This window comes from Chanodichthys erythropterus, chromosome 13, assembly GCF_024489055.1.
Source record: "Chanodichthys erythropterus isolate Z2021 chromosome 13, ASM2448905v1, whole genome shotgun sequence".
NCBI classification, from domain to species: domain Eukaryota; kingdom Metazoa; phylum Chordata; class Actinopteri; order Cypriniformes; family Xenocyprididae; genus Chanodichthys; species Chanodichthys erythropterus.
In genome coordinates this window covers 31,341,998-31,367,170 of record NC_090233.1, presented here as the reverse complement: position 1 = coordinate 31,367,170, position 25,173 = coordinate 31,341,998, and the positions used below count along the sequence as shown (strand labels likewise).

The 25,173-nt window shown below is 37.2% G+C and overlaps 2 protein-coding genes across 4 annotated transcripts; one reads left to right on the top strand and one right to left on the bottom strand.

Moving 5' to 3' along the window:
* Window positions 1-328: 328 nt before the first annotated feature.
* Window positions 329-10,819, bottom strand: traf2a (Tnf receptor-associated factor 2a). The gene is made up of 11 exons (XM_067405739.1): window positions 10,637-10,819; window positions 10,144-10,384; window positions 9,742-9,820; window positions 9,113-9,211; window positions 8,042-8,203; window positions 6,616-6,690; window positions 6,402-6,476; window positions 5,828-6,328; window positions 5,566-5,743; window positions 5,278-5,426; window positions 329-3,831 (listed from the first exon to the last, which is right to left on the bottom strand). Exons 2-11 carry the CDS (start codon window positions 10,329-10,331, stop codon window positions 3,613-3,615), a joined length of 1,725 nt encoding a protein of 574 aa, XP_067261840.1. The 5' UTR covers window positions 10,332-10,384; window positions 10,637-10,819; the 3' UTR covers window positions 329-3,612.
* trafd1 (TRAF-type zinc finger domain containing 1) lies at window positions 10,065-23,637 on the top strand. Of its 3 annotated transcripts, XM_067405736.1 has the most exons (12): window positions 11,471-11,914; window positions 12,170-12,207; window positions 12,276-12,439; window positions 12,788-12,923; window positions 13,650-13,703; window positions 13,775-14,198; window positions 15,133-15,491; window positions 15,959-16,207; window positions 21,977-22,106; window positions 22,234-22,444; window positions 22,559-22,619; window positions 22,744-23,637. In XM_067405736.1, exons 3-12 carry the CDS (start codon window positions 12,348-12,350, stop codon window positions 22,780-22,782), a joined length of 1,755 nt encoding a protein of 584 aa, XP_067261837.1. In that variant the 5' UTR covers window positions 11,471-11,914; window positions 12,170-12,207; window positions 12,276-12,347; the 3' UTR covers window positions 22,783-23,637. The 3 variants fall into 3 exon arrangements, with proteins under 3 accessions (XP_067261839.1, XP_067261837.1, XP_067261838.1); XM_067405738.1 differs by lacking the exons at window positions 11,471-11,914; window positions 12,276-12,439 and adding an exon at window positions 10,065-10,282; XM_067405737.1 differs by lacking the exon at window positions 12,276-12,439.
* The last annotated feature ends 1,536 nt before the right edge of the window (window positions 23,638-25,173 follow it).

Here is a 25,173-nt window from a genome sequence, read left to right as displayed (position 1 = left end):
ATGCCAATAAACAACCTTTATTTGTACAAAAAAGCCCTCTTATTCCAGCTTGTACTTTCATTTGACATGTTGAAATCAAATTCATAAAGCCCATATTTCATCCACTTTATGCTATTAGGCATCATGACTGGCTGTCTTGAAATTTTTCTTTTTTTATACAATTCTGGAGATAAACACAAAGATCTAGTACATTTTCCCCCTACAATGTTTTTTTAGATTACCGAACAACAAAAACAGCTTTTTCCATAGATTATATCACCATGATTTCAACTGAATACTTTTTAACCAGATAAACCAAACCACTTTCAGATGTGTGAGATTGACTGAAAGTGCCATTGCTCAGACATCACCCTCTTCACCTCGTACTGTAGCTTTCAGTCCAACAGGGAAACCCTGAACTCAAGAGCACTTCACTGGACTCTGTGAAAGCCATCAGTCTGAGGAGCCCTTTTATTACACCCCCATAACCGACTCGTACTTCTTGGAATAGAGTGAGAATTGCATTTACGTGATGTAGAGATTATGTTTGGACATGTACCTTCGATTCACTCATTACAATGTACAAAATAATCACATTAGTTAACAGGAAATAACTGTCTGCTTATCTTCTTAAAATGACCCTGTATCATAGTACATAATGAATAATGGTGCGTGAGCACCACCATGTGGTTATGTGTGATATAAAACAGAACTTTTGACCATAGAAGAGTGGAGAAAGAAGAGAACAGAAAAGACTTTATTTTAGATATCACTGAGGATTAAACCATAAACACAGGATGAATCACACAGAGGTTCCTTCCTTGGCACATCAACTACCACAATTTGCGGAAGAAACCCACAGTGCCTTCACAGTAACATCTCTAGCTCTGTAAAACAGAATCAGGAAGATCAGTGGCACTGAGACACCATGAGAAAGGCATACAAAGTTACGTAGAAAGTTTGATTATTAAAGCAACCTCTATGAAATGCAACCTCAGGAATAAAAAGTTTACAGAAGTAAAAGTATACAAATCTTAGTCAGCTGATAAAGGAAAAAAAAAATTAGTCCTGGATTCCATAAATTATTATTTCTGTGAGTTTTAATCTCGACGGTATGCAAAAACTTAAAAAATAGCTCATTTCTAGTGTAGTGTATGCTTATCCAAAAATAAAACCCAAGTCACTTAACGCATTATTTCTTACAGATAAAGAGGGTTCTCACCCACGCAAGGTCAAGCATTTCCTATTTACCTCTTCAGTGTATGAATGTGAGCCCAGATCGAGTGAATGCAAACAAGTAGATTTTACACTCATGAACAGGAAGGACACTTGTATAATTGCACAAGCTAAAATGTGTGCACTACTACTATTAAATCAAGTGACTGCTACTCAAAATAGCAAAATAATAAGTATGTTTTCCAAAAATCCTAAAGAATATTATTAATATGATTTACAATACAACACCCTGGCCACATGCAATGTTAGCTAAAGATATGTATAGAGAACATTTGTATAGAAGCAGTTATGCTACAGAGGCACATCACACCTGTAGAACTATTCACACAAGTACTTTGAAATCTCATTGGGGCAAAAAGCAAGCTGGGAAATCTACAGCGGTGAGATTTAGCCATGTAGACAGGTTCTTGAGAGAGTGAGGAAAAACCGGATGATCTTTCGAAATCTCATTCCCTCAGAGGATGCTGCCAAAGTGAAGGAGAACTTACCAAAGCCCAAAATGAGCCCGAACACATTTTGAAACCATCCCAACAGGAAATAGTACATTTATTATCTATATAAATCTATAATATATATTTATGATTCATATTTGTTATATCCACAGCTACACCAGTCGTAAAACTGTGTACACTGTATAGTTTATCTATTTATACTTAAACAATATACCACACTCACATTTATAACTGTCATATACTGAATCTCAATCAACAGATAAAAAGGTAAAGAATACAAATAAAATGTTGGTCTACAAAGTAAACCAATAATTTACAATATGTTTTTTTTTCTTCTCTATCAAAACATCTCATGCACAGAGAGGTTTCGATATCTGTGGGAACTGGTTTGAAAATAGGTTGGGTCCAGGTGCTTTGTTAGCATAAAGGCATCTTTAAAAAGCATCTCAGAAAATAACCAGACTGAAAAGCTTACATGGAAGACATACTGTATACTAAAAGCCCTTATGTAGGAGTTATGCATTGTATAAGTTTAATAAATTTCTTCTCTGGTTGCAAATAAACCAAAAGAAAAAAATCTCATGAATAAAATGCATTGAACTGTCTGTCTATTAAGGACTAAGGCTACTTCAAAATGGCATAACAAATCACATTCCTCATTTTCTAGCACATTTACAGAATGCAAACCCCACAGTCTTTCTGGGATAAAGACGACAGGAATCACGGACTACGAGTTCTTAAACACTTGCTTGGTTTATACTGATCGACATGGTCCGAAGCAAGTCATATAATTTTAATGGCATCCATAATGTTTGCCTAAAGCAACACAATATCAACAGAACACCCAAAAACACAGGAAAACATCAAAATGCTAACAAACATCAGCCTTTCCACGTCACAATAAAGCACATGAGATTATCTGTCCTACTTACACTACCTTTAGGCTAAAGGCTGCGCCTTTGATTCGTGTATAACCACGTCGGCTGATGAGGCATTTGAGGTCCAAAGGAAAACTGGATGATTTTAACACCAGCGTGATTTAGTTGTTTTGTCTTCGACTGTGATTTTACAATGAAACTGCCCTCGCTTCTCAGGCTCAGGGTGTAAACCTGGTCTGCTGCTAACTTGAATGTATCTTCCACAGATCCAACATGCAAACTAATACATCAAAGAACACCGAAAATGGAAACGAAGGCCAAAAATCAAGTCACACCTTCACACACACACACGGCACACACAAACTCCTCAACTCACAAGCAGGTTATCAAAACCCAAATTCTGCACTTGGGACTTTGGGAATTCAAGCAATGTCCACCACTACAGAGAACCAATGAAAACGAGAAACATTCGAGGCACACAATGCTAAAAGGGAATGTCAGAAGACTGTCGATGCGTTTACTCAGAGTATGAAGCAAGTTAACTATGCGGTCGCAAAATGAACGCATCGACATCATTCATTAGTGTGACTCCATGTCCATCTATGCATGAAACATTCACTTACAAGTAGCTCAAACACTAAGGAAAGTAAAAAGTACCCAAATAGTGAGCACGACACAAGCTCAGCGCTTGGAAATGAAATGACGTCTGTCTTGTGGAGAAAGTCTTCTCAATCTCTATAAAAGGCAAGGTGCCACATCTATGGCACAGGCAAGTAGTTACATTACAATCACAGCTGACAGCTATCCCACTACGAGAGAGTGAGAGGTTCCCAAAGGATAACTATATTACAGTAGAACTGCACAAACTCTGGGAACGATTTTGGTACATAATGCAGAGTGGCGTCACGCCCAGCGCAGTATTGCACTGGGTACCGTAGTCTCTTTGGGCTCAGCCAAGCACGGCAAAGAGCTCAGACTGAGGAAACATGCCTCAGGAAAAAAAGTACTGCATGGGAACCACTACAGGCTGGAGAAAGGAGTATGGCGGAGCAGCAACATCTGACACATTAAAGGCCTGTGAGGTCAACAATGGCCTTGATGAAGATAGTGTCATCTCGGATGTAGGAGTTCTTGGAGTCTAGTTTGGAAAGAGGACAGAAGAGAGGGCAGCCGCTGGCAATGTTCATGTCACTCACAGGCCTCTGAAAGGAGGAAGAGGAAATGTCTGGCCGGAAGGCATCGATGATGTGCTCCCTGTTGTTCTGATCCAACAACATGAGTGTGACCTAAGGACCAAGGTGTTGGATAAACTTTTGAATTACCAAAAAAGACATTAGACAGATATGAATACATGCAAAACTGAAGCCAGTCATTCATTATTCAGTGGAAGAAACAAACAAAGAGATGAAAATGGCCATGTTCACACAATTAAATGTGGGTGAATCATGATATACTTTCCACAAAAAAGAAAATGAAATAATGCCTTAATCTAGTTTGACACACATGTGCCAAGTTCTTAGAAATCTAATCTTTGTATCCATGTTGGTTTCACATGGATTTGAAAAACATACCATTTTTTAAAGACAAGAAGTCCTGAAAATGGTATAAAATTTGATGACTACCAATGTCATGTGGTGGTAACCATCAAAAACAAAATTGCTTGTTTATTTTTAGAATGATTTCAGAAGGGTCATGTGACACTGAAGACTAGAATAATGGCTGCTGAAAACTCAGCTTTGCAAACTTTTGAATACGGGTTTCAAAATGCAAGTTGAAAATTCTAAAGTCGTCATCTCCATGTAAACTGCAAAAACACGAATTTGTGAAAACAGTGACATTATGCACACACACGTATTACATGTTTAGTCTATCCACCGTGTTTTCTGTAAATGTGCAAGACCTCCGATTTATTAGCCGCTATAGGAAAATAACAAGAATATGAATGTGTAGTAAACTGTAAAAATAAGGTGGATAGGCACACGTGTTTGGCGCGAGTGCTCTGTAAAAGAATGTGTATGCGCAGGCGTGTAGTCTCTCTTTACAAAATGACGACATCAACTACTTGTCTGGCATGTGTAATACAGCGTTTTTAGTCATTTTCACGAATCCGTGTGAACGGGGATAGTTTTGATAACGTCATCTGTATAAAGAAAAACTTTTTTTCTGTTTTTTGTACATCGTTGCATTGTAAATGTACCCTTAGAAGAATAGTATATTTTCTTAAAGGGATAGTTCACCAAAAAATAAAAATTCTGTTCCAAATTCTTCCAAACCTGTATGAATTTCTTTCTTCTGCTAAACACAAAAAAGAAGATATTTTGAATAATGTCGTTAACAGTTAAATAGTTGACATCCATAGTATTTTCCCCCCATACTATGGAAGTCAATGGACCCATCAACTGTTTGGTTACCTACATTCAAAATATCGTCTTTTGTGTTCAGCAAAAGAACGAAATTCATAAAGGTTTGGAAAAACTTGAGGGTGATTAAATGATGACAGAATTTTCATTTTTGTACTATCCCTTTAACATCTTTTTAACAAATATCATCAATTATTAATTTAGGAATGTTATTACATTATTGTGGAGTCATACCACAAATTGCCTTTTTTGCATGTTATAATAATAAATAAATAGTACAAAAAAAAGCAGCAGCACTTCCATCAAAGTCCATCAGGATTTCAGGAAAGAAAAATGGTCAGACACACAATGTTATAAGCTGATCAGACTGACCTTCTGATTGAAAGGCCACTTGAGCAAGGCATCACTGTGTCCCCTCATCACCACGAAGAACAGAGACAAGTGAGTACCACGTCCCGTCCCGTCCCCATTCAGATAGATGCGCAAACACATCTTATAGCCATATTTGCTTGTGTAAAATGCTGTAAAACACAACAGGCCGCCTTGGAGTGAGATGCCATATCACAATGTTCATATATAATCTCTTTGAGTGAAAATCCATCACAATATTCTTAATAATTAATATTAAACCGTAAAGAGAAATCTACAAAATAAAACTACCAGGTGAAAACATAGCAGGTGCCCGTCCGGCTACAGCATCCTGTCTCTTCTTCGAGAAGTCAGAGATCTTCCAAACAAAGACACCATCGTATGTGGCAGCAGACATCTCCCTCATCTTTGCCTCCATCTCCACGATGGAGAGATCCCTAAGGCCCACCGTCCTTTCCAACTGCCGTACCTGCACAAAAAAACTTGTATTGAAGGGAACAATATATCTGGCTAAAAAAAGTAATATCTGCTTCATATTAAACAAATACTTTACCTTGTTGTTGAGTATCTCAATCTTGTCCTGGTCAAGCCGGTGTTGGCGGTTATAGGCCTCCATGGTGGTGGCGGAGCGCTCCATCTCACGGTTAAGCACACAGACGATGTTCTCAAAGGTGCTTACCTTCAGCTCCAGCTCCTGACAGCGGCGGCTAAGCTCCACCACTTTGGTTTTCTCGCTGTGTAGCTGCAGCTCCAACGCTGCCCCAACAGCAGTAGGGAGGGGGGTGAAAGAAGTACCCAGCGTTGGAGCCGGTGGTAGAGGCAGCGGTGCGCAGGCCCCCTGCACGGGAGCCCCTGCTCCACTCAGCTGGCCCATCTTCAGCTCCAGCTCCCGCAGAGACTGATGCAGCTCATGGATCTTATGGCTGGCCAGCTCCAAATTCTGAGGCTGCAGACTCTCCAAGTTCACCTTGATGCCCATGATGAAATGCAGCAGAAGGTTTAAGTGCTCATAGGAACAGGCTTGCTCATGGTCGTGGATCTTCTCCTTTTCCACCTATAGGAAATAAAAACATTCATGGAACGAAATGAATATGTCTGATGGATGGATAAAATTGGGGTTTACCTACCGTCATATCACAGCCTACAACATGAAATCTGCAAGGTGTTCTGAATTTGGTGCACAGTTTAATGTGGTCCACATACTGTATAGGAAAAAAAAACAGTCTTTATAAAAATGTTCTCTTATATATATATATATATAAAAAAAAAAATAATAATATTTTAGTAGACACACAACATAAGCACAACAGTATGTAAACAGCCTAAATACTATTTACTTACTTTCTCTCTTGGAATTTTTTTCTTGGCACAACCTTCACAAATCATGGGATATTTAGGGCATATCTCATCATGGGCCTAAAAAAAAAAAAAAAAAAATTCTTTAGCAGTGCCACAAAAATATCCAAAACTCTGCTTTTGTAAAAAGACTAAAAGAAGGCCATGTGAAAGAATAATGGATTATTTTCATACTTGATTACTTATTCTCAACTGTCAGTATCATGGTAGCAGTACAGTTGGAACACTTTTTGTTGCCTTTTTTCCTATCACATCTTTTAGTAATCATAATAAATTAGGTATCATTCAAAGGCTTAAGGATTAGTTCACTGTAAAATGAAAATTACCCCAAGATTTACTCACCCTCAAGCCATCCTAGGTGTATATGACTTTCTTCTTTTTGATGAACACAATCTGAGTTATATTAATAAATACCCTGACTTTATAGTCAGCTTTATAATGGCAGTGAACCGGACCAACGAGTATGAAGCTCAAGAAAGTGCCTCCATCCAACATAAACGTACTCCATTAATAAAGGTCTTTTGAAGTGAAGCGATGCGTTTGTGTAAGAAAAATATCCATATTTAACAAATTATAAAGTAAATATCTCCCGTATTCAACTTAGGAAGAAAGTTAGCCTCTCGTAGTTCCAGGTGCTTACACTACGTCCTACGTCTTCCGTATTCAACTGACGTCTCGTCAGTTACGCTTTATTGTAAGTTGAATATGGAAGGCAGTCTGGCGGAAGCGAGATATTTTACTTTATATCTTGGATATTTTTCTTACACGGATGCATCACTTGGAGTACATTTATGATAAATGGATGCACTTTATTGAGCTTCAAACTCATTGGTCCTGTTCAATGCTATTATAAACTTTGGATGCGTCAGGATATTTATTAATATAACGTCAATTGTGTTCATCAGAAAGAAGAAAGTCATATACACCTAAGATGGCTTTGAGGGTGAGTACATCTTAGAGACATTTTCATTTTAAAGTGAACTAATCCTTTAAAACACTCAAAATTCATCCTGTGAAAAACATTTTGAAATTAGACATTGAGTTACAATGGAAACAGTATTTTAAAACTTTTGAGCAGGCTCAATTTTTGTAATAACTTCACATTTGGAAAAGAACATCGTTTGACATTTGGCTTTCATATGGTCTAAATCTTTGTAAAATATTTTGTATAAAAATGGTTTAGTTCAGTATTTTTGTTTTACAGTAAAATTAAACTTCTATAACTTGTTTTGACACTTTAATTTTGTGAAGTGCTTTCACTTTCACAATACTTTGCCTACTGTCTTTAAAAAGAGACCAACTTTAGCATTTAAGTTCAGATCTATGGTCACAAAGGGGATGACAATTAACAGGTTCAGAAAAACAGCTCTGTGGTTATACTTTTTAATGTTAATAAGAAAAAAAGTCTTACCTTTATGTTTTTGAAATGAAAAGGCTCCTTGCAATATTTACAATTAAGAGTCCTTTCTGGGCATTCTCTCTCATTGTGACGTTCAACTTCATTGGCTCTCAGAAGCTCTTTGCATGATGGGCAGGGAAGGATCCTGTAGTCACACTTTCCTTCATGGTTTGCCTTTGGGAGATGAAGAGCCGTTCAGATGTTGTAAGTAATTTTAAAAGTCAGTGTACGTAAAATGCAAAACAACTCTTCTGAAAAGAAAAAAAAAACAGCTTACGATGGTTTGTTGGTCTTAAGCCGGGTGCACACTGTACAATTAATAATAGTCATTTATGACTGTTGCTTGTCAGACTGTCAGGACATGATCCCCACTATAAGCCATGTCAATGCAGAATCTCTGCCATCATTCATTTCAGACGTTACAGCAGTCAAGACGCCTTCAAAATGGATGCATGCAAGAAGACTTGTCCGGAGTTTTACATCAATCCATGACATATTTGGTGACTGTGAGCAGCATTATATGCGGGACTAAAATGGTTTCTAGCAAACAAAAACAATCTCTAGCGTTAATTTTGATCATGGCTTGTCTTGAAAAGAAAAATGGGAAAAAAAATGAAGACGATGTGTATGGAGCAAGTGGTGGTTTGTTGTTGCACTCCTATTTGTTTTTGATTTGATGTTGTGATAAGAGAAGCCACACTGCAGGACTGTGCAACAAATCTTCTGACGCTGCCAGAATTTCGTAGGAGATAAAATCTGATGGTAATGGTCATTATTTGGCTGTTGGTGAACATGTTAAATTAGTGATCAAAGACTTTAGATTTTGGCTTAGGATCAGAGGAATCTTTTAGCATTCTTAACGTTTGTCTCTGATGGCCAAATCATGGCCAAAATTGTATAGTGTGAAGCCAGCTTTAGTCATCTCCCAGTCTGGTAAAGTGGGATTGTTGGTGGGTATAGGGCACTTTTCTGCTGGTCAGGCTGAAAGATCAGCTTTCCAAGCATCTAAGCACTAGCTTAGCAAGACTGGTTTAAGCTGTTTTTTTGTTTGTTTTTTCAAAGCAGGGAAGGGACACACAGTACCTCATATTCTTTGATGGTGCCTGTCCAGCTACATTCCTCATTGATGCAAACAGCTTCAAGAGCTTCAACTTCTCTCTTGGCAGCATTATCAGGAAAAGCCTAAAAGAAATGGCACATATTAAAAGGAGGATCTCCTTTCAACTTGTATGTCTCATTACTAGCAGCGAAAAATGGCTAAAGTTCAGTTCACACCAAACCATTGCAAGAACTATATTATTGAACTGCAGTTATGTTGTCTGGCTCTTTAAATGCTGAAGACCTTTCTGATTAGCCATCAATGTTTTCATTACGCATAAGCTGTGGAAAAAATGATACTGTTCTTCTGTCATTATCATTATAGATGTGGTATCCCCACAATTCCAACTACTCTTCCCACAATGTACCAAGCAACAGCTTCTGTCTAAATTGTTACTACAGTTTGTATTAACCACCAAAAAAAGTCCGAAATAAACAAAATGACATAGATTATAGTGGTTTTACAATTTAGCAGCTGTGGCATTTTGGTGGAATGACAATGAATTTTATTTGTATTTATCTATTTATTTTTAGAAAGGTAATAAGCACTAATAATATATTCCTATAATTTTCATATAACTTAATTCTCACTGTATAACAAAGCAAATACTTACACAGCCATGTTTTAAAATCGATGTTGGTTCTTCAAATATGTCTTCTTTTATACAAGCACTGCATTTCTGTGGTCCGGAGCTGAGATGGAAAAAAAAAAAAAAGGTTTCATACACACAAGCTCAACGAAATCGCTGAAGAATACAAAGACACAACATAATATGAGTTGATTTTAACAATAGCTGCAACAGTCTGGCTATTGTAGTTTACAGCTCGCCCAGCGAAACAAGAAGGCGAACACAACATGACCGCCTGCATTTATTTAAGTTCCCCGATATGAAGCAATGTTTACTGTTTCTATACTCATAAAATATACCATAAAAATGGCACGGGAGGCCTGACAGGTCGTGTTCATCTTTTGTAGTGTCGTGTCAGGTGGGCCATCTGGACTGAATGACGCTTACCTCACTGCTTTAGTAAAACAATATGAACAGAAACGATGTCCGCACTGCGCCTGAAACGGTCTCCTAAGGATTTTCAGACATATATTGCACAGATGCTTGTCCTCCAGCTTGTTGGCGAGTATTTTCTTGGGGAAGCCAGGTTTGTTGCCTTCTAATGAAGATGGTGGTGAGGGTTCCTGTGCAGCCATTATTCCCGAGCGCGCATGTGACCAATGAGACACGTATCTTTCTACACATTTCACTGAAAGGGGTTGAAAACACATGATTTTACATTATATCACATAAAAGGATTAACGTTAACTTAATATGTGAAGTTAAATACATATAAACACACACATTGTTTAATGTTTACATAGGCATGATAACCTTTACAAAATGAGGCCATCGTCTTAATAAGGTTTTATAGTTGCACGGTGCATTTACTGTTTTTGGGATCTCTGATTAATTTCAGAAAAATAAACATTGTTATGTTTTAAAATCACGTATGTCCTACCATATTATGGTCCAACGAACATTATAAAATCTCCTGCACTGCTGTGAAACATAATATCAGATACATTCAGCGTTCTTGCCTTGTGCATTTATAAGTATAATCATAATTTATTGTTATTATTTATATTGTTCTTCAGAAATGTGAATAACAGTAGGCGTCGTGCTCTCTCCAGCTGATCATGGATGGTGGCGGCCACTAGGGGGCGAATCGAATGATTACAAAACTTGTGAAACTAGAAACGTTAATGTGCTTTAAGAAAAGATAGAATAAAAGTTTTTGCTGTGTTATCATTGCCATATATATGGGTAAGTTAGTAAAAATAAATAAAAATAAATAAAATATGTATGGGCAGTATTTTACATTATCAGTTTATTAAATGTTTTTTTCCTCTGTTTTTTTTCTACAATAACGTAGGATGCATAATCGAAAAAAAAAATAGAAAACAATTACAAATCTAGAGATAATAAAGACAGATTAAATTAGTTGGTCTTTAAAATCTGAAATTGACTGCCTAAAGTCTGCCAAAAACTTTTATTAACGATGTATTCTTTCTGAATTAATAAAATCATCCACTGAAAGCAATAATACACGGTTTTATTAACACCACAGAACATGCATTGTAAGAAACTATAAGAAAATACACGTCTCTGCTGTTTACAACAGAAAAAATAGAACATTCAAAATAAAACGTCAAACATAGATGTATCATAATTTTCAGTAGAGCTACTTTTCTCCATTGTTTATTTATCGTTATTAGATTTTGACGTTCATTTTCGTCTTTTATTTTGAAAATATTAATAATATCTCCGTCACCATCTGTCAGTGTTGCTGTTTTCACGGATGCCGCCTCTTGATACTGTTTCACGAAACGAAAGCTGAACTGATAATTGCGGTAGCTAGCAAATATCTACCTCAGGCCAGTAGTAGTTTATTTCTTGTTTCTGTATAGATTTACAGAGTCCAATGACTCGAGTCTCATGACAGTACTAGTGAGCGTTATAGCTGACCGGCAATGGACACTCTTCGAGATGGCAGCCCAGACATTTAGATAGATAAAACTAGACAGACTTTAAAGCAGCTATTCAAACACCATTGTGCCTATTCAGATGTGTGGACAAAACACCCTGAACTGTCTTCATATCATTGAGTAATTATTTTAATACATACTCGCTCTTGGACCGAGAAAAAGGACCAAAAGTACTAGCGAATAGTTTACTTGTATAAGTTACCCAAACTGCAGCTTCAGGTGGTCGCTTACAAGCTTCAGCGAAAGATAAGGCAAGTAATGTTAGTTTGTCTAATTCTTGCAGTTACTTGTCTGTTGGTAAAGATAGAGAAAAAATAACTCCGCCATACAAACTGTTTGATGTTTACACTGAACGAAGACATTCATTTAAATGTAGAAGTGTAGCGAAATACGATCTTAGTTTCCCTACGGTGTATTTTCCCCTTTTATCATGTTATTATTAAGCCATAAACTCTGTTTCATGGAGGAAGGTACGCGCTTAACGAGTTTTCTGTTTCTTCACACAGACTATGGCCGAGGAAAATACCCAGTTCTGCAGTAATTGGTAAGAGAAAATAAATAAAATGAAATTGCCTCTTCATTTACTTACCCACATGCCTTTTTTCCGTACAGCACAAAGCAGAATGTTGAGCAGAATGACGGTCTCAGTCACCATTCACTTTCATTTCAACGTTTCCCATTCAAATGAATGCGAATGTAATTCTGCCTAACATCATCTTCTGTGTTGCATGGAAGAAAGACAGTCATACAGGGTTGGAAGTAAATGAAGACCCAGGGTAAACTATACCGTTGAATCTTTTATTATTATTATTATTATTTATTTATTTTTTTGTAGTTTCGGTTTATTAGACAGCCTTCTTCTTTCACTTACTGCTCCCAGTCCCTCCCACCAACCCTTGTGACTGTACTGCAGTTGTCTTCCCTTCCTGATTATTATGACTACTGAGGAATTCAGCTGACTCACTTTCATCCAAAGCAACTTTTGTTATGCTTTTTACATGGACAGTTCTGCAGAAGTTAATTGTCTTAGTCAAGGAAACAATGGCGATTGTGGTGTTTATAGATCAATCCTTTGATCCTACAGTGTGCCAACCAACTAATTATGATATGTTCTCTGTTTTTAGCAAGCATGATATTCCAGAAGCCAATTTTACAACACATGAGATTCACTGTCGGCGGAATATTGCTCTCTGCGAGGTGTGCCAGGAGCCTTTTCCTCATGCCGAGCTTGTGCAGCACAAAGAGATGGATCATGCAGAGGTACGATCCAGCCATGATGTGTAATTAATTGACTGTATATGTGATAATGTATGTGATAATATACCTATGGACCATAGAGTACTGTAGACATGAATAAAACAAATTCTGAATTAAAAAAAGACTTTGAAGGGTAAGTACAGTTTGTTTGATGGGATCAGAGTTGAGTAACTCTCCAAAAAAATCCAGTCGACAAAAAAACAAAACATGGGTTGTAAAAAATAGATATGTTTAGATACATCTGATCCAAACCTGTATGTACTTTATTCATTCTGAAGAATACAAAAAAAAGGACATCTTGAAGAACTGTTGTTGTTTTTTTTTTTTTGTCCAGACATTGAAAGTCAATGGGATCCAAACAGAAATCTACACTATTGACTTTCCTTGTTTGTTTTAAAAAAAACACTAAAACATATTTTAAAAGATCTTTGGTTTTTGGAATGAACTATCACTTTAGAGTCACTATGAAATCAAACTTAAATCAAACAAAATTATGTGCCCACGTAATCTTTAAACAAAAACATTACCTTAACTTCTCCCTCACAATGACATCTCTTTTCTGAAGATGTGCACCAGTGCAAAATTTCAGTTTCATGTAGTATTGAAAGGCCTGTAAAATTAAATATAGTCCATATTATGTATATTGCAGAATGAAATTTTCTCCTTCTCTCCAGACTGCTGAATATTTTAATATTTGAAGTTGTATTAAGTCTACAACTCTTTTTACAGGAACAATGCAAATGTGGATTAAAGATAGAGAAAAGGTTCATGGAGACCCACCAGGTACTGTTGTGCAATATAAACAATTTTGGTTAATGAGTTCTGTAAATTTGACTTCATCTTGCCCCTCTCAGAGGTCAGAATGCAGTCATCGACTGGTCCCGTGTCAGTTCTGTGATCTGGAGTTGGCCTCCTATCAGGCTAAAGAGCATGAGGAGTACTGCGGCACCCGCACCGAGCCCTGCCCTGTCTGCAAGTGTAACGTTATGCTGAGAGAGCAACACATCCATCCAGCCCTTTGCGGAAGCCTGACTCCACCTCAGGAGAGGCACAGTAATAGGGCAGTGTCCCAGTCTCCTGGAGCATGGTTTGAGGCACACTCCATCCATAACCTGTTGAGGGCCCAGGAGAGGAGCCACAATAATAACAACACAGGGGCTGCAGACCGCAGGGGGCCACCACGACCTTTGGAGGACAGACTGCATAACAGCCCAAGAGGAACAGTGAGGGGAGGAACCAGGAGAAACATAGAAACAAGGAACAGTGAATTTGCTTATTGTATGTATCACTCTGGCAGTTTTAGTCCTGTCTTTGTTTACAAAAAAATGTTTACAGTACAATAAACTGGTGATGCGTAATATATCGGTACCATAACTATTATCTGCAGATAATAGATCATTTTTAATTGATCAAAACTGTTGATAGTGGATATTTAATTGTGCATGCTCATTTCCTTTTATTTTTACATTTATGCCAAATTTATACTGCAAAGGACCTTCTGAAGTGGCAATTAGGTGTCTTTACACAAAGTGTGAAATGCTGCTCTGAAGTAGCATAAATGCATTTACACAGCAATTTAACTGCATATACTGTTATAGTAGAGGCTGAGGTGGATCAGAGCAGGAATAATTTAGTCTTTTATGCAGCGTATTTACACAGAATTCTGAGGCCAGAGCAGAAATAACTCAGCGGTGTAAAGATGCAATTAGATTACTTTTGTGGTTATCTAATTCTAATGCTCATTTAAATCTTTGAAAACACTAGAAATTTAATAACATTGAGTTATTAAATCTCAAAATGAATGCATGTTTTTTTATACTGGACATTATGTTGTTATGCTTAAACTTGTAGCATTTAAAATGATAGAAAATAAATTCTAAAAATTGAAACCGAAGTAATTTAGACTAAATCCTGTAGCCCAAACAGTCAAGCATGGCGCTAGCAGTGGTAAGATCATGGGTTCAATTTTCAGGAAATGCTTGAACTTAATTAAATTTAATTGTAATATGTAATGGTGTAGAATTTGTATATTGGCCATAACAAAAATAACTGGCTTACTGTATCAAGTCAGTACTGCAGAATTGTAATATCAGTTTGCCCCTAAGAAACATAATGGGTTTTAAACATGTTGTAGAATATGATGGGAGTTTTCATCGGGTATTAACAGGATGCTGGGGAAAAAACTAACCTTCCAGTCTGCTCATTTCCTCAGTGCTGGATCAGGAAACAGAGCAGGGGAACAACAACAGCCTGCTGTGGTCTCTGGGACAACTGCCAGACTATGAGTCCTCCAGTCTGGACTACATGCTGGCCCTCAGTCTGCAGAGTGAAGGTGACTTGGAGGACCCCCGTCAGGAGGGCGTGTGGACTGATGTGTGGGACCGCCACTTGGGAAGAACACTAGCCCATAGCAATCTCACTTCCCAACTCTCCTCCAACACAAACAACAACTGCACTGCTGCACCCCCTAAAACCAACACGGCCCCAGGCCAAAGCCCCTCCTCAAACATCATGCTGCCTTGCGAGTTCTGTGAAGAGCTCTTTCCAGAGGAAGACCTTATCTTACACCAGGTAAGTGATGAGGCCTCAATCACTCCATCACGTTACACTCCCTCGTGGCTTGATATTTAAGCCAGGCCTCTTGTCTTGATAGAGCTGGCAAGTGTGAAGTTGCATCAGCCACAGTGGTACTTGGAGCCTCTGGAGTAACCTATTTTGAGTGCCCTTTACATGTATACGCTAACAGAGTACAACATAAACCATGTTTTCCATGGCAGGCCATTGTAATGTCAGCACTGATGTTGAATCTCCCACTTAATTCCTTCTCTTCAGGTCTGTATTGTTTCACAATGTGGTGTTTAGTTTCCATGGGAACCTCCTCGAATTTCAGTCCTCTAGTTTCTCCCACAGGCCGAACCCTGATCAGATTCTTCTCCTCTTTTTGAGGCTGTAGAGGAGGGGAGTGTTATTTGTCGTTTGTTTTAGATTTTTGCCTTTAGTGGCCAGCATAATGTAAATATTCTGTTTTTGTCTTCTAGACTGGCTGCAGCCCAGCCTCTGCTATTGCTTCCTTCAGTAAACAAGCTCCCTCTCTTCAATATGAAGACATCATCACTCAAGGGGCTGGTCATATCATTCCTCCCCACACACCCAGTCCGCCCACCCTGCCCCTCTCTGTTTCTCCGCTCTCCTACAGTTCCTCCTCCAGCCCAGTTGAGGGCGACGTGCTCATTCCTTGTGAGTTTTGTGGCATTGCTTTGGAAGAGGATGTGCTCTTTCACCATCAGGTATGACAACCTGTGTGTGTCTGTGTGTTTTTTTTTTTTTTTTTTTTTTTTTTTACAGAACATAACAGCCCTTACAAATAAAATAGAGGCAAAGAAGCTGAACATACGTACAGGGGGGGAAACTTTAAAGAAGACTTTTTAAAAATGGCGTAATTGTAGAACATTTTTGTTACAAGAATACAGCTGTGATCCACACTCAAATCTTTTAGGCACTTTATTTCATATTTTATTACATTATTCACAGGGGAATAAAACACAGATGTTTCAGCTCACAGGCCAGGTGAGTTGAATGCTCTAATCCCTCCACCCACTGTTTAAACAAACAATTAATGAATTATTAATTTCATCAAAATTGAAGAATGTTACAAATCATTCACTTGAATGTGTTAAATTGTGTTATCCTCACACAATACCATCCCATTAAATGCATCCACTAACAATTTACATGCAACACAAGACACAATACTCATGAAGTTCAAAATACAAAGCACAATCCCACACCAAGCAAGATAACAGAGGATCACACAATCAAGAAAAATCATTAATTAGCCAGTTAGATCAAAAATCCTTACACATCAATTCAGTAAATACACAGTAGTGAAAAACCTAATGACTGAAGATAATGATTTCATCAGAAATACATTGTCATTAATCAACTTTTTTTCACACTTATATTCATTATATTCAGTTTATTTTGTGACACTGTTTTGTAAAAATCATGTAATGCAATTTTCTCTACATCATATAAAAAAATAAATTCCTTATTCATACCATTAGGAGCCAGTGATTTCAATTTATAGATCCAAAATGCTTCTCGTTTCAATAATTCTTTATTCATGTCACCACCTCTGCATGGTAGTGTCAATGTAATAACAATGTATTTCTGATGACTTCAGGCATTAGGTTTTTCACTACTGTGTAGTTACTGAATTGATATGTAAGTTTGTTTTGTTTTTTTTGTCTAATTGGCTAATTTTTCTTGATTGTGTTGTCTTGCTTAATGTGGGATTGTGCTTTGTATTTTGAACTTCATGAGTATTGTGTCCTGTGTTGCATGTAAATTGTTAGTGTTAGTGTGAGGATAATTATTGTTTAACACAATCAAGTGAGTGATTTGTAACATTCTTCAATTTTGATGAGATTGATAATTAATTGTTTAAATAGTGGATGGAGGGATTAGAGCATTTAACACACTTAGGAAGGCCTGTGAGCTGAAACTTCTGTGTTTTATTCTTCTGTGAATAATGTGGTAAAATATTAAATTAATTGCCTAAATGATTTTTGAGTGCGGGTCACAGCTGTATTCTTGGAATAATTAAATACATTTATGCACCAAAACAAAAGAAAAGATATGAGATGAGAGAGTGCGGTGTAAACGAATCTGGAGAACATTTTTATTACACATAGGCTTTGTTCACACTGCAGGTAAATGTGGCCCAAATCTGATTTTTTTTTTTTGCCTACATGTGACTACATATGTTTTCCCCATGAGAGTGTGAACAGTACAAACTACGTGGAATCTGATCTTTTCAATTACGATTTGTGCCACTTCCATATAGCCTTGTTCAGACTGTCAGTCCAAATCTGATTATTTGTGTATCCGATTGGAATCTGATCTAAAATTATTAACATCCACAGTGTGTATCGCAACTGTTCAGATCCGATTTGTGTGTCCATGGCGCTTTTTCATTTTCCGGAATATCTGCATTGGTTTCTATGGCAATGACGTTGCGTTGGTAGGTATACGCCAAAAAACAACAACAACCGCAACATGGAGGGGTTTGCAATACAGATGTTGTCTTATTTATATCATGACAGTGTGTAGCTGCCAGCACTGGACTATGATGAGGCAATGACAGAAACATAGGAGGCTGGTATGAGTCGTCTCCGCTGGATTCAAAGTTAGCGTATTAGTTATACAATCACCTAAAGGATTATTAGGAACACCATACTAATACTGTGTTTGACCCCCTTTCACCTTCAGAACTGCCTTAATTCTACGTGGCATTGATTCAACAAGGTGCTGAAAGCATTCTTTAGAAATGTTAGCCCATATTGATAGGATAGCATCTTGCAGTTGATGGAGATTTGTGGGATGCACATCCAGGGCACGAAGCTCCCGTTCCACCACATCCCAAAGATGCTCTATTGGGTTGAGATCTGGTGACTGTGGGGGCCATTTTAGTGTAGTGAACTCATTGTCATGTTCAAGAAACCAATTTGAAATGATTCGAGCTTTGTGTCATGGTGCATTATCCTGCTGGAAGTAGCCATCAGAGGATGGGTACATGGTGGTCATAAAGGGATGGACATTGTCAGAAACAATGCTCAGGTAGGCCGTGGCATTTGAACGATGCCCAATTGGCACTAAGGGGCCTAAAGTGTGCCAAGAAAACATCCATGACACCATTACACCACCACCACCAGCCTGCACAGTGGTAACAAGGCATGATGGATCCATGTTCTCATTCTGTTTATGCCAAATTCTGACTCTACCATCTGAATGTCTCAAAAGAAATCGAGACTCATCAGACCAGGCAACATTTTTCCAGTCTTCAACTGTCCAATTTTGGTGAGCTTGTGCAAATTGTAGCCTATTTTTCCTATTTGTAGTGGAGATGAGTGGTACCCGGTGGGGTCTTCTGCTGTTGTAGCCCATCCGCCTCAAGGTTGTGCGTGTTGTGGCTTCACAAATGCTTTGCTGCATACCTCGGTTGTAACAAGTGGTTATTTCAGTCAAAGTTGCTCTTCTGTCAGCTTGAATCAGTCGGCCCATTCTCCTCTGACCTCTAGCATCAACAAGGCATTTTCGCCCACAGGACTGCCTCATACTGGATGTTTTTCCCTTTTCAAACCATTCTTTGTAAACCCTAGAAATGATTGTGTGTGAAAATCCCAGAAACTGAACAGATTGTGAAATACTCAGGCCGGCCCATCTGGCACCAACAACCATGCCACGCTGAAAATTGCTTAAATCACCTTTCTTTCCCATTCTGACATTCAGTTTGGAGTTCAGGAGATTGTCTTGACCAGGACCACACCCCTAAATGCATTGAAGCAACTGCCATGTTGATTAGATAATTGCATTAATGAGAAATTGAACAGGTGTTCCTAATAATCCTTTAGGTGAGTGTATATCTCAGTCTCAGTATATCTCAGTAATAGCTTATTGCTCATTTCTGCTCATCCGGCACTTTGCAACAACACAGCCTTGTTTCTGCAGCGACTCTCAGTATGTTTCCTATAACAACATCTGACATTTACATTTTACGTTGTAAGAGAAAGTCACATAAACCACACGAAATCTGATCAGACTGAAACAGATTTCCAGAAATGCGATTTGAATAGGATTTTTGGCCTTTCAGACTAAATCTGATCGGATTTCAATAGAATATGATATCGGATTTGGACTGATAGTCTGAACAAAGCTTATGTGGTACTAAATCCAATATAGGTCAGGGGCCGTATTCACAAAACATATTAAGGCTAAAAGTAGCTCCTAAATCGTTGATTTTAGGAGAAACTCTTAAAAATAATGGGTGTGTCAGTCCTAATTATAGGAGTCCTAAATTTTTTAAGAGTATTTCACAAAGCATTTTAGCACTAAAACTAGCTCCTAAATCTGTGAAACGTTAGGAGTAGTCAAGAGGACTCCTAAATCACTAAGACCAAATCACAAACCGTCCTAATCCACCCAAAGACACTGTACACCATTGAGGGAATAGCGGTAGAGCCTTGGGTGCTGAACCTTTTCTTCATAAATGCAATACATTTTGATTTATAGATTTGAATCTACAATGAGATGCCAAAAATAGATCTTTAACAAATAAATAAATATTGTCTGATTACCTGTGGCAGTGGTTTTCATGAATTCACACTTACAAATGATAGAATAGAGTAAAAAATGTATATATAATAAGCATATTTGGTGTGCTGTCCAAGGGGATTGAGGGCTCCGAGATCAGAATTTAGCACAAACCCAAAGTTCTCCCTCCCCAGCCGAGAGTGAGGAGCAGGTTGGCGGAGGGATGCAGAAAACTGTCGAAGTCACTATAGGCGAGTCGTTTGTCGTCTGTGTATATATTCCTCCTCTCGAGCTGATTAGTAAGAACGTTTGAATGTATTCCTCCCAAACTTTGTTTATAAAACATAATTTGTCGCTTGAATTCTGCATTCTCTTGAGATGAAGACGTCCAAGAGGCGGTCCACAATTAACTGTATTTACTAGTTTATTTAGTGACCCTTAGTCTACATTTTAAAACCTTTATGGCAACAATATGGCAAAATTTTATTTTAACTATGGCAACATTTTTACTAAAAAAATATTTATTTGAATAGGGCAACATTTGTATTTTAAAACCTTTATTTTCATATGGAAACATGACACCTCATTCTACAATATTTCTATGATTAAATCACTGACTCCTCCCCCATCAGCCAATCACTGTGTGTTTACTCCATAGCAACGAGGTCAACCCCGCTCTTACTCTTAGCTTGAGACTTCTGTCTATTCCTTAGTAAAAGTTTGTCTCAGCAGCTTTGTGAATAGGTTTTAAGAGAAAACTCTTAACTAAGAACTTTTACTGCTATTTAGGAGAACTCTTAGTGGTAAAATGAAATGTTTTGTGAATACGGCCCCAGATGTTTTGTATTGCGACCGCGGTGTGAACAGTCATATCGGAATTAATATGATTTTTAAATCACTTGAGATCAACATTGATCACGATGCATATTTCATTCTTTCATTCATTTCATTTATTTATAGGAGTCTATAGAAAGCATAGGAGTCTATTCAAAGATTTTACATACCCAACGACAAGACAGTTGCAAAAGGTAGTCAGTAGAAGGGCGGTGATATGTCAGACAGAGACAGCTCTATAATACAAGCAAAACATGAGGCCTCGTATCATAAAAGTTTCAAAACTGCTTTCTTTTGTCACATCATTGTCTTTATTTTTCATATTGCCTGCACAAGTGTGCATAATTTCGCTGGCTTCCATGGCAGATCACACTATAAATAAACGCATAATTGCTTACTTTAATGCCCTCCGTGTTTACTTCAGTATAACAGCGCGCTGTGTTTTTTTTTTTTTTTTTCGCAGAATTGGGTTACTTCTTCAGTGTCACTGTGGGTTGAAGTGACCGTGATATGTAACTCCCAGAGCACGATTTTTACAGGGATTCCCTGCGGAACACGATTAGGCTAGTTTTGGACTAGTTTTGAGAAGCATTTGAGTGGATTTTGTGGTAAAAACGTGGCAACCCCGTTTGTATTGTTTTTTTTGTGCATGCAGGTCAGTTCAGAACCATGATCTGTCACACTGGAAATCTGATATTGGCCACATTTAAAACAGCAATGTGAACAGTTATACAAAACAATCGGAATTGAGCATTAAGTCTCACAATGTGAACATGGCCATATAGTTTAACGATTTGTAAAAATTATTTCATTCAATTTTTACTGTCCTATTTTAATGGTGACTCTTCTCATATTGCATAGCACAGTTTTAATTGCACAGCTCACGTAAAACAAAAACCCTTTAGATGTGTAAGCATTTTATAGAAATGTGTAAATTTAGCTTTCAAATTTAAATTTTAATACATTTGTATACACACAATTGCACTTGTTTATATATAGTTAGTTTTGCATCATTTGTGATTCACTTCTGCTAGTATGTTTAAGAATTTTTGTGAAAGTAGAGTAGAAATAGAGCCCACCATTTAATTGAGGCTTTTGTTGATACTGCTCAATTTTGTTATACTGTACAGGACAAGTGTGACTTCCGCCCCCAGACAGCTTATTCCGTGGATGGAGTGTCTCAACAAAAACCAGACCAGATCACCAAAGAGGCCCAGGAGAGGAGATCTCCCGAGAAGCAGAGGAGGGTGAGACATCAAGGTGAGCCACCAAAATAGATTAACACAATCTCAACTTTGTAATCCACTTATTATTTTTTCTTAATTATAAAATATGTATGTGGTTAAAATCAGTATGTATTCATCCATCCCTTTATACCTAATTGCAGCTGACCCAGGTGAGGAGCTCCTGCAGCAGACGGCTCAGGGGTGGCAGAGAGGCACCTCAGGTTTGGACCAATGGCCGCCCTCTGCCTACAGTTACACTAAGAACACAAATGTTGAGCAGCAGGTGAAGAGCAGGAACCAAAGGCGCAAAGCTGTAGAAGCAAACACGTATCTCAACGACAGCCTCAAGCCCCATTCTACAACCACTTCGGGGTATGCTTAGATATTTTACAGAAAGAATTGCCATGTATGTACACATGTGATGATAAGAAAAAAAATTTGGAAAAATTTAATTTAAACTAAAATTTTGTATTTTTCCCATGACAGACCTCCACTCAGAGTAAGACTGGAAGGTCGAACGAGTGAGAAAAACACAGAGACACCAAAGGTACGTATGTAAATTGTTACAGGAATGTGAATGAATTTTTGAGAAGACATATTAGATGATGTTATCAGATATGTGATGCTACAAATACTATTTGACCTGTTATAAATTACATTTTTATCTTCAGGTGCCTAAAAAGCATAATGTTGAAAAAGAGGAGGAATAGAAAAAGAGGAGGAGAAAAATAAACCAATCTTAGTCTCTGTGACTCAAAACAGTGACCTGTTATTACTGTTTGTAGGCTATTTTGTTGCGTCTGTAAAATATTTACATGTCCAGGTGAATTTATCAAATCTTTGGCTTGTAAATGTATTTCTTTGATTGCACTATTTTTTTTTTTTTTAATTCTTCATAGTATTTTTTTCTATGGTGTTTGAGTGGGATTTTAAATGTTTGTTTTTGTTATATTTTCTGTTTCAAAGACATTAGAGAACTGTTTTGTATTTTATTTAAAATTACACACAAGTTATAATATAGAAACTCGCATAACACTTTACTGTAATGTTGTATATAAAGTTGTAGGTATACCTTAGGTAATGCAAATGTGAACAGTGGACAATACAGCATTTATTAATCTTGATTAATATTAATTTCTACATATATTTTAACATTAACATTTGTGTATGTTTATACTGTTAGTTCATAATGCATAGTGAACTAGTCATTCACTAATGACCAATATAATATTTAGGAATTGACATAAAAATGATAATTAAATGCTGTAAAATAATTATAAAGAATGCATTAACTAATTTATTGGTTAATGTTCTTCAGCATACAATACAGCATACCATATTGTGAAGTGTCACAAAAATGACAAATTCTAATTTTAGAATGTATATTTAAAAACATCTATAGTGCAACAAAAACAACAAAAAATCATTCAAACTTCAAATTTGTGGATATTTGAGAGCTATTATTGTAAGACTGTCTGTATGGTGGCATAATTGGTTTTGATGTTATTATGATTGTTTATCTTCCTTTGGTCATGTAACACATCTTTTCAATAAAAAGATCTTACTGCTGCTGAAGGTGGGTTGGTTGTCCCATTCGTTATTTTTTATTTATTTTTTTTCTGTTTTTTCTAACTGTGTTAGAAGCAGTGTTGAGTAAGTTACTCTAAAAAAGTAATTAATTACTAGCTACTAATTACATCTTCAACAGTGTAATTTGTTTAATTAGTACATTAAACTACTCTCTAAAAAGTATTGCATTACTGACTACTAATTGCTTTCTAAATCCCATTTCAACCATGACCAGTTTTATGTTAAACCCATTATTGGGTAGAATTTATCTATAGTCTATTCAGAATTTAATGCAATTACAACAGAAATAACAAATTAAATTACAGAAAAATTAAGAACATCTTACTTTACTTTTTCAAGGGAGAAGTAATTAAATTACAGTATTTAATTACTTAGTAATGCATTACCCAACACTGGTTAGAAAAATGGAAAGTGATTGTGTCTGATGTCATAAAGTTTGCATCATTGCATGTCATAAAGGTTGCTTCATTGGTACTGCTGCCATCTGGTTCTTTAGTCTCTTAAGTTCCCAGAGTGTGTATGTTAAGTTTTAGCTCAAAATACCCCACAGATATTTTTTTATAGCATGTTAAAATTGCTACGTTTAGTGGTTGAGCAAAAACACGCCGTTTCAGTGTGGTCCCTTTAAATGCAAGTAAGCTGCTGCGATCGGCCTAAGAGGGCGGAGCTTCACGAGCTGATTCTCCGCAGAGCCGTTAAACAGGTGACAGGATCAAAGACTATGGACTTTGACAGGATTGTTCACGTATTTTTTACAGTCTATGTTCACGACGCACTATAATGTCAGAAACTGCAAATATAAGCTGCATGGAGATAGAACAGGTATAGTTTAGTTCAGTTACAGTTATAACTTATATTGCCTTCTTGATTTTAATCCACTATATTAGTACAAGCCAGTTGTACCGTCCAAATGATGGCCAAAACTATACAAATGAGTTTTATGACGTTTATTGTACTTCACACAAAAGGTGAGGCGTCCATTTTCACTCTAGAAAATCACTGTAAGAACTTAATAAAACACTGCAAGTGTGCATTAAAATATTATCCATAAGCTCTCTCTCTTTTCCTTGTATTACCAACACACATTGCGAAGAACACAGAAACACTCGTTACAACTTCGAATATACAGACATGGGCAGTATTTCAATTAAATGTATTTTAAATACGTATTTAATTACTTTAGTGTATTTTGTAATTTGTATTTTGCAGGTGTGGAAAAAATAAAATGTAGTTTGTAACAAAATATTTTGAGGGAGTGTATTTAGAGTATTTCAAATACTTAAATACTTAAGAAAAATCACCATATGCTTATCACCATAGTAAATGATTTTGCCATATTTTCGGTCTGATGTTGGCAATGGCAATGGCTGCGTCCGAAAACTGTAAAATGCTGCCTTCTGAGGACATATTTCAAGGTAGGAAGGCATCAAGGCACGTCCGAATCCAATGTTAGCTTCACTTCCTCTCTCATGAGATACCTTCATCTGATCGATTTTTGAAGGAAGCATAGA

Bases quoted from the DNA above. Each gene is read 5' to 3' on its own strand.
- traf2a (XM_067405739.1), bottom strand. From the start codon at position 10,331: ATGGCTGCACAGGAACCCTCACCACCATCTTCATTAGAAGGCAACAAA. The intron at 6,477-6,615 runs GTAAGTAAATAG...TTTCCTATACAG, and splicing joins AAAAAATTCCAAGAGAGAAA to TATGTGGACCACATTAAACT. The intron at 5,427-5,565 runs GTAGTTTTATTT...TGTGTTTTACAG, and splicing joins ACCTGCTATGTTTTCACCTG to CATTTTACACAAGCAAATAT.
- trafd1 (XM_067405736.1), top strand. From the start codon at position 12,348: ATGAATGCGAATGTAATTCTGCCTAACATCATCTTCTGTGTTGCATGG. The intron at 13,704-13,774 runs GTACTGTTGTGC...TGCCCCTCTCAG, and splicing joins GGTTCATGGAGACCCACCAG to AGGTCAGAATGCAGTCATCG. The intron at 22,445-22,558 runs GTATGCTTAGAT...TTCCCATGACAG, and splicing joins CATTCTACAACCACTTCGGG to ACCTCCACTCAGAGTAAGAC.